The following is a 10,251-nucleotide window of genomic DNA, read 5'->3' as shown; positions in this document are numbered from 1 at the left end:
TTGCTGTCATATATATGCCTGCCTAAATAAGTCACCCTCGCTTTGCTCTTACTTTATTTACCGTTCATTTAATCACGGCTAGTGGCGGAAAAATTATAAAATGGAAGGAGGATGGCTTTACCAAAACAATTATTGATGGCGAATCGATTATTCATAAAGCTTGAATTGGTGATGTTTTTCTGTGTTAACCTCATATTTTTCATACTTCTTCTCAAACTAAGGTGGTGCGAGGGTAAAATGAATCGGGATCGCTGATCAAAGTAATCGGTGTACCAGGAAATCATGCATTGACAAAAGCTCCCCTGTGCTTGTAATGCAAAGTGTGATTAAATGCATTATTTTTAAGCGTTATGGAGCACATGCATCGAAGCTTCTCAGCTGTGCTTGTGCTAAGAAAAGGAAAGATTTTAAAAATAACGTAACACGATTGTCAATGTAACCTTTTGTAAGTAGTGCCTGGAGGATTCAGTGTGGAGAAACTCTATAGAGACAGCGTGTGTATTAACTTGTGGATTTTTCTGTGAGTATTTGGTGGCAGTCTGACCAAGTTGCTTCGGAAGACGGCGTTAGCTGCAGAGCTCAGCTCAGAGCCAAATGAGATGAATGGGAGGGAGATGATGGCGTGACTCCCCACCCGCCTTTAACTGTCAATCCCCACAAACACAGTCTCGGAATTTGCATAAGCACACCCCTTCACCTACAATTTTAACTTAGTTATAAAGTGATCAAAACTCGTTTATATCCTCGTCCTCTCATTAAACTTGTATCCCGCATTACCTGTGGGCATGTGAAACGCCAGCGTAGCCTGTCTATGAACTTAATTTAAAGTTTAGGTTTACACCTTGCTTTCTTTCCGAGGTAGCAGCAGTCATGAATATGGTAGTATATGTCACTCGCCGCTTCTTATTGTTTCGCTGCCTTCTCAATTATATAATGCATGTTTTCTTAAGGCTTTTGGAGGTCTTCCTGGTTTTCTACGCACTGCGTTGACAGTCAGTTCGCGTGATTACGTGAGAGGCGTGATGATGTCACACGAAACTCCGCCCCCCCACGTCATTCCAGCTCAACTCCATTACAGTTAATGGAGAAAAATACCTTCCAGTTATGACCATTAGGCGTATAATTTCGAAATGAAACCTGCCCAACTTTTGTAAGTAAGCTGTAAGGAATGAGCCTGCCAAATTTCAGCCTTCTACCTACACGGAAGTTGGAGAATTAGTGATGAGTGAGTGAGGGCTTTGCCTTTTATTAGTATAGATATATATATATATATATATATATACTAGCAGAATACCCGTGCTTCATGCAGGAGAAGTAGTGTATTAAAGAAGTTATGAAAAGAAAAGGAAAAATTTTAAAATAACATAACATGATTGTTAATGTAATTGTTTTGTCATTGATATGAGTGTTGTTGTCATATATTCATATATATATATATATATATATATATATATATATATATATATATAGTAAAATACCAGCAAGAGCGGAGAAGTAAAAAGAAAAGGAAACATTTTAATAATAACATAACATGATTGACAATGTAATTGTTTTGATTGTATTGTCATTGTATACACACACATATATACTATGGGGTGCCAAACAAAACAAGCAAATACATTGATTTTCTGAATATATAAAGTCGGCGTCAGAATATATAAAGTCAGCTCTGGAATATATAAAGTCAAAACTTGAATATATAAAGTCATCGCTGGAATATATAAAGTCAAAACCTGAATATATAAAGTCATTCCTGATTATATAAAGTCAACAAATGAGTATATAAACTCATTCCTGAATATATAAAGTCAAAGTCAAAATATTTTGATTGAAACGACTCTTAACTGAAGTAAGTTAACAAAAACGTATTCAGATAAATAAATTAAAAAAACACTGTTCGGTTAATGTTTTGAAAATGATGCATGTGCCCTGCCCAGGATTGGTTCCTGCCTTGTGCCCAGTGTTGGCTGGGATTGGCTCCAGCAGACCCCCGTGACCCTGTGGTCGGATTCAACGGGTTGGGAAATGGATAGATATTCCAGCGCTGACTTTATATATTCCGACGCTGACTTTATATATTCAAGTTTTAACTTTAAATATTCCAATGCCGTCTTTATATACTCAGGTTTTGACTTTATATATTTGGGAATGACTTTATATTATCAAGTTTTGACTTTATATAGTTAAATTTAGTCATCATTGCATACATTTTTCTTCACCATAGAAATTTAAAGATTAAATTCAACTTCCATTCCTACCAAAGATATTTCTGGCGACTAAGTAGAACCTACTTATATCCAAATTTGAGCTATTGAGCTGTCGCCTGCCTGCCTGAATAAGTCACCCTCGCTTTGCTCTTACTTTTTTACCGTTCATTTAATCATGGCTAGTGGCGGAAAAATTATAAAATGGAAGGAGGATTACACTGAGTATGGCTTTACCAAAACAATTATTGATGGCGAATCGATTATTCATAAAGCTTCAATTGGTGATCTGTTTTTCTGTTTTAACCTCATATTTTTGTTCATATTTCTTCTCAAACCAAGGGGGTGCGAGGGTAAAATGAATCGAGAAGAAAAGGAAACATTTTAAAAATAACGTAACACGATTGTCAATATAACCTTTTGTAAGTAGTGCCTGGAGGATTCAGTGTGGAGAAACTCTAGAGACAGCGTGTGTATTAACTTGTGGATTTTTCTGTGAGTATTTGGTGGCAGTGTGACAAAGTCGCTTCGGAAGACGGCGTTAGCTGTGGAGCTCAGCTCAGAGCGAAATGAGGTGAATGGGGGAGATGATGATGTCACTCCTCCACCCGCCTTAACTGTCAATCCCCCCACAAACACAGTCTCTCGGAATTTTCATAAGCACAGCCTTTGACCAGCAATTTGAACTTAGTTAGAAAGTGATCAAAACTGTCGTTTATACCCTGCGTCCTCTCATTAAACTTGTATCCCGCATTAGCCGTGGGCATGACAAACGCCAGCGGCAGCCTGTCTATGAACTTAATTTAAAGTTTAGGTTTACACCGTGCTTTCTTTCCGAGGTAGCAGCACTCATGAATATGGTATTATATGTCACTCGCTCGCTTCTTATTGTTTCGCTGCCTTCTCAATTATATAATGCATGTTTTCTTAAGCGCTTTTTGGAGGTCTTCCTGGTTTTCTACGCACTGCGTTGACAGTCAGTTAACGTGATTACGTGGGAGGCGTGATGATGTCACACGAAACTCCGCCCCCCCATGTCATTGCAGCTCAACTCCATTACAGTTAATGGAGAAAAATACCTTCCAGTTATGACCATTAGGCATAGAATTTCGAAATGAAACCTGCCCAACTTTTGTAAGTAAGCTGTAAGGAATGAGCCTGCCAAATTTCAGCCTTCTACCTACACGGGAAGTTGGAGAATTAGTGATGAGTCAGTGAGTGAGTGAGTGAGGGCTTTGCCTTTTATTAGTATAGATATATACATACATATATATATATATATATATATATATATATATATATATATACATATACATATACATATACATATACAGATATATATATATATATATATATAATATATATGTGTGTGTGTGTGTGCATGATCCCTGCATAGCTGAATGCGTCGCCAGGTTCTCCTGCTCATGTTCTGCAACATTTGAGGGGGTGACTTTCTGGAACGCTGCATGAACCGCATGTTTCAGTGCATCGTTCGATGAATAACTACACTGCCGCATGTCTTCTTTGATAAATCCCCAGAGTGCATTATCTGGAGTTGTGAGATTAGGGCTTCTCGGAGGCCACGGAAGAGGAGCGGGATTGTTGTTTGATCCTCGTCCGATCCAACGATTCCCAAAAATTTTGTTGAGGCGATCACGCATGGTAATTGCGAAATTGACAGGTGCCCCGTCTTGTTGAAACCAAACACTGTCGAGGACGCCCTGGTTTCTCAGTTGCGGGATGAGACAGCCATTCAGCATTTCCAAATAACTGATTTGGTTAACAGAACCATCAAAAAAATAAGGGTCAAACAAATGCTGTGCTGTCATTTCAGCCCAGATCATCACGTGTGGTGGATTATGGTCAATTTCTTCAAAGAAATGTGGATTTTCTTTTCCCCAGAAAAACACGTTTCGATTGTGGGTGCTGCATTAAATTGTGCTCTTGTCAGAGAACATAACCTTTTCCTTCTGAGCATTTGTTGGAAATTGGTGCAGCATCAGATCACAAGCTTCCTGACGTCTGTTCAGGTCAGCATCCAAACACCGAAAAAGTGTGGGCACCCCTATTCTACAGTATCAATAACCCAAACCATTTCCTGAAGCTGAATTTTTGAAATGATTTCAAATTATTTGAAATTTTCTGCAGATGACACTTAACCTACACAAAAAGTACTAGATTTATTTTGTGTGTTTAATTCTGAGATTGCCACCTACAACAACTAGCATTACAGATGCGTAAAACATGTCAGAAACTTTGTACAGACAAATAGCCTTTCTGTGAAGTTGTGAGTTGCCACTGTAAAGGGTGTACCTTTTTGTGTTTTAATTTTCTCTACTTCTTTTTTCTGGGGGTGCAATGTCAGATTAGTTTACTTGTCAGTGGTTAATTAGGCTGCAATATTCTTTTAGTGTTTTGAAGAAAGTAAAAAAGATCCTGCAACTAAAGTTCAGGGGTGAATGTAGGTGGAGCTATAAACTGAGTGGTGGTATCATAGGTGAGATCTGTATGAAGTAACAGAAGCTAAACTGGAAATGTCTGAGATGAGGATTACCCAGTGAATATATAGAATTTCCTGGTGGTAGAACAGGGCAAACCTATAGTGGAGATGCACTATTGATGTGAAAGCAGCAAGTTGTGGTGAGGAGATACAGGTTAAGGTGGTTTGTGCATGTTAAACAAAAGGCAGAGGACAACTGGATGAAGAGTGCATTGTAAAGGTGGTTAAAGGCATTGTGACGAAACAGTCGGTGTAAATAAGATATGAAAAAAGCCAAGTTAATTGCCATTAAACCACATGATTCTTGTTTTCTTATGGATTGATACTGTGTCATATCAAACTAAATGCACTAATGGAAAACTAGAACATATCAACCCACTGTTCAGAGATTTTTTTTTATAAAGTGTTTAAATGAGATTATTTCCTTCAATAAGAAATACAAATGAATAATCTGTCAATTTTTAAGTTTCTCATGTTTGTATGAGGGAAGCCACATGTTTTCAAGTCTTTGCATTTCCTGTACTGATGACCAAAAATGCGTTTGTTGTCAGTGCATGGTTTAACACTAACCTTGCACCCATTTTACCAGCATCATTTTCATTTTCCTGCTATTCCTGCTTGTCACCTGCATCCCAAGGCCAGTGAGCGTGGCTGACAGGTTCTGACATTAAGTGACTTTGCATGAATAAGTGCTTGCATAGTTCATGTAAAATTTAAAAGCTTTTCAGCTGAAGATATATTTTTGTACGCAGTGTAAGACAATGTTGGACCAACCAGTTATTATTCAGTCAAATGAACTTAGAATGAATACCAAACTAAAGATTCAGGATCCTTGGCATTATGAAGTGTCTATTTGTAGTTGAGTTTCTTCTCTGGCAGAGATGTATCATTTTAAACTAATAGATTCTGAGTTATGTTCCCTTTAAGAGTCACTTGTCATGTAAATACCAGTAGTCTTTTAATATTTATTCTATTGGATAGCTACATTTTGAGGATTGATGTTTATCAGTCCTTCCTAATCATATATCTTGTTTTGTAAAATTGCATGTATTCCTTTTCTGTTAAAATATTTGTCTTATTACTCATTTACCGTGTCCTTGCCCACCCCCCCACTACCCCCTCCCCCACCAATCCCCCATTGCCTCATGAGCTATGCCACACGCATGGCTGGCTGTGATCTAAACAGACAGCCCTGTGCTTACGCGAGCTCGGCGTCAGGAGACTTCTTTCTTGAGGAGTCTCTCTCTTGCTAAGTGAGTGCAGCACTACTTGAATTCATGCTTTTTATGCTGGCCAGTGCACAGGCTGCTGTATTAAGTTTGCTGGCCTTGATTGCATTGGGTAGCTGAGTGCATTCCTCCCATACCTTCTCCAATCAGCTGATTGGGAACCTGACATTCTTTGGAATCCTGCTGCTCCCTGCCTTGCTGTGGAGTGCTGCAAGGGCATACTGGAAATGCAATCCAAGAGACTTGTAGAAGCTGCCAAATTTTTGTCTGCTGAACTTATGAGCTAAATTCATACCCACTTCCACTCAATTGACTATGCTCGGCAGCAGGCTGCTCTTAGAGGATCCACTCTGTGAAACCTTTGGAGACACTATACTATGATTTGCAGCCACTGTCTTGGGCCTGTATTTGGGAGTTGGGAGCTTGTTGGCAATTTTATGCTAAGGGCATTACTAATTGATTGCTAGCAGCAGTTTCCCTTCTCCTTTAATTCCTTGCATCTCTGACCCTCAACGCATGGCTTTCTTCTGTGGTGCTACTCGTGTCTTTCATGATGAAGTTGGTGAGTACAGCTCGGGTCATTATCGGGCAAAAATAACTTAAGCTGAAACTAAAAATAGGAGACAGGCTGATGTGAGGTATCATTTACCACTTTGCTGTTATTGCCCATAGACTGTTAGATTTATTTATGGAGTTAAAGTATGTGTTCTTTTTTTCAGCATATAAGAACACCTACATCTTTACTGCTGAAGTCATATTTGCAAAGCTCCAGATCATTGTGTTTTCTTGTGTGTGACAAAATGACAATTTCATCAGCTTGTCAGGGTCTCACTAAGAGCAGTCTGTCAACTTAATCTGTCCATTTTATTTTAGCTGTATTGGTACAAGCAGAACACTCTTAGGTCAAGCACTTGGTCTGCTGCCAAAACTAGTATCTAATCTGGGTTACTAATGAATAGAGTAGGGTATCTTATATAAGCATTTACTGTTAGTAAAAGTGGATAATTGTGCTTTCTAAAATGGAACTAATTAAACATTCTGACACTGAATGCTTCTGCCGTCTGTCTACAGGCCTTAAGGAATCATTAGTATAGTTAGTCTGTCAGTACCAGTCTGTTTGACACAGAAAGTTTTCTATTTATTGCGTATTTCTCATATATTTTATACTTGTTTATAATTGTGCAAGTGCTTGTTTTTTTTGTGTATAAATATTAGAAATGCACCACGCTTAAGTCTCTTATAGTAATCAGTTTCTTAGTTTACTTTTTCCATTTTAAGGATGATTTCTTTGTAGCATCAGAAATCAAGATTCAAGTCATGAATCACACTAAGATGGGATGTTAATACATCATAAAGACCCCACATAGGCCGATTTCAGTTGCCTTTACTTGTTGTTCATTGAAAATGGGCTTATTCTAGAGCGAAACAGATGGTCATTTATTGAATAGAGCTGAGTGGTACCATCCTCTTTACAGGTTACTTATTGAATAATTTCTTTTTAGCTCATTCCCATTGCCTGCAGAGTGAACCTAACTTAAAATGTTAAACATTACATCAACTATAATTTTCTGATTTTTTGACTATTTCATTTTACATACTTGTAAAACAATAAGTAAGAACCAAGTTCATGTGTCATTTAAAGAATTCATAATGAAATTGTGGACAAACTAGGTAGAAAAAAATGCCCACATTGCATAATACAAACTGACACTAAGCAGAGTGTTCTTAAATCTGTCTGCTAAATAAGTGCATACAAGACTGTTTTCTGATGAAAGTAAATTAGGTGGATTATCGGAAATGCCACTAGAGACATCAGAATCAATTATAAAGGATTCAGATGTGGTAGACAGTTTGGAAAATGCTATACTGAGGTAAGTAGAATATATTGCAATTTATAGTAAAATAGTAAAAGTAGGTGGAGGAAAAAAAAAGTACAGCTGTGTAGAAGCAGAATTGTCACTTTCTGGGTTATTCTTGAGATTATGTATCAAGAAAAATAAGATACAGCACCTGCCAGATTCTGTTTCCTGGAGTTTTTAGTGGTGAAGGTTACCCTGAGTGAAATAAGGAATGTGTGAGGCTGCATGCATTATCATCATAATTCTAATTAATTCTGGATTTTTATAAAACAATTGACCAAACAGATTTGATTTAAATGTCATGAATTTGATTTTTCATGATAATCAAAAGACAAGCATGGACTTCAAAACATGTTTGTAAGTACAGAAATTTAAAAGCATGTATGCAAACTTTTTTCATGCTTGTGTATTTGTAGATTACTGCTCAGTCACTAAACAGAAGCCTATTCCTCCCATCCCCAAAATGTCAGGAAATTTATTTAGGGCAGTACAAGATTTGTATGAAAGCAATGACAAATAAAAACATAACAATGCTCCATTACATTCAGCACTTTAAATAACATTAAGTGTTCAAACTTTAAAACCTAAAAAAATTACCATCACTATAGGTCAAGCTAAATGACAATAGCATCAACCTGTTAATACAGGGTAATGTGAATAAACTGTTGATTATTGAGAGCAAGTAATAGCAGAGCAATTTAATTGTTTAATTCAATTTAAGTAAAAGAAAAATACAAATGTATTATGATGATTTTGCTGCAACATACAATGAAACACCCATAGTTTGTATCTCATTATTTCAAATATCACTTAATTAACATATAAAATTCACCTAACCGGTACTGTTATTTTACTAATTTGGATGATACAGTATGGTACAGTAAGGGCACATTACACATATAGTCTGTTTTTGGAACTTAAGACTTTTTTTGCTTATTAGTAGTGGCTCATGGGCTATTATCAGGTACCAAGTGCATCCATATAGACCACTGACAGCAGCTGCACCAAATTTTATTTATTCATCGCATTGTAATGGAATTCTACTGGAGGTACAAATTCTGTATGTGCTTATGGTCCTTGTAGCTTCATAGTGAACTTGTTGGGTGTATCTCTTCCTACTGTCAGTCGAATCTTGACTGCTTTATTGCCCACCTTTGTCACAGAGTACCATGCAATGTCATTTGCTTTTCCAGTTACCGTAATACTCAGGGTACAAAAATATATATTTGTTCTGTCCTTACCTTTATCGGAAATTGTTCTTTTTGATTCAAATTTGGCATTCACTTCCATTTTTTAAATGGAAATAATCATGGGTGATTTTTTTTGCTGTTTATATGACATATACCATATAATGACACATGAGTGTATACTTTAATGGAGATAATATACTTGTAGATATATGGAAATAAATAAGGTGATTTGTAATTTCTAAACATGCATGCAGGCATAGAAACGTTTAGAAATTTGAATTTGTGCATATGTTTTTTTGTATAAACGGTACTTACCATAAGAACCTTTTTATATGTTTGAATTTATAATCATTGTGTGCTGGTTTTTATCAATATGACCATTTATAATTATTACAACACATCCAGTGCTTTTGATCAAAATCTAAATAAGTCTGATTTAGCTATGAAACTATAAAAACAATTCACAGTCCTTTCTCCTTTTTATCTTACTGTATACACCTCAAACTATATTTAAAACACCAGTTCATGTCACTTTCAGAAATTCTCAGATGATTCTGCACTTAAGGGGTGTATTGATAATGGTGATAAGACAGAATCAGGTGGAGACTTTTGTTTCTTGGTGCAAAGAGAATTGTCTGCATCTTAACATCAGCAAAACCAAGGAACTGGTTATTGACTTTTGCTGCATCAAAGAGCTTCCATGTATGGTCTCTATTTAAGGAGTGGATGTGGCATTAGTCCAAATCTACAAGTACTTGTGGGTCCATGTTAATGACAGGTTGGACTGGTCTCGGAACAAAGAGGGACTATATAAGCGAGGTAAGAGCAGGCTCTTTTTAATGTGGGAAGTGACATTCTTCACATCTTCTGTAATTCTGTGATGGCCAGTGCGATTTTCTACATTGTGGTTTGTTAGCTTGGGCCCACCAAATCAACAACCAAATTAAAAGGGCAAGTTCTGGACCCCATGGGAGTTATACTGAAAGAGAGAGTTAAAACAAATGTTAGTGCCATAATGAACTACACTGCACATCTCTCTGACACATTAACACTGAGGAATTTCAACAACAATTTATTCAGCAGAGGTGTGTCAAGAAATGCTACTGGGGCTCCTTTATATCAACAGCAATATGTCTGCATAATGCCTCATTATAACTTTGACAGCCAAGTCAGAAATTTTCTTTCTTTTGAACTTTCTTGCTTTATAGTCATTTTTGTGTTTGTTCATACTAGTGTGTGTGTTTATTTATTAATTTTTTATTTACTTGT

At 36.8% G+C, this 10,251-nt stretch overlaps 1 protein-coding gene across 10 annotated transcripts in view; it reads left to right on the top strand.

Moving 5' to 3' along the window:
* Positions 1–10,251, top strand: part of grip1 (glutamate receptor interacting protein 1) — a 572,286-nt gene that overhangs the window by 396,149 nt on the left and 165,886 nt on the right. Inside the window, exon 1 of one of the 10 annotated variants that reach the window (XM_039769725.1) lies at positions 6,105–6,495. The exons of the other annotated variants lie outside the window; for them this stretch is intronic. Coding sequence (XP_039625659.1) covers positions 6,450–6,495 — 46 coding nt within the window. The 5' untranslated portion in view covers positions 6,105–6,449. Of the gene's footprint in view, positions 1–6,104; positions 6,496–10,251 lie in introns of those variants that run through there. 10 annotated transcript variants of the gene reach the window in all.

This window comes from Polypterus senegalus, chromosome 11 (genome assembly GCF_016835505.1).
Source record: "Polypterus senegalus isolate Bchr_013 chromosome 11, ASM1683550v1, whole genome shotgun sequence".
Lineage (NCBI taxonomy): Eukaryota > Metazoa > Chordata > Cladistia > Polypteriformes > Polypteridae > Polypterus > Polypterus senegalus.
Note: the sequence above shows the minus strand (reverse complement) of the source record. Positions and strands in the feature narration are given on the sequence as shown.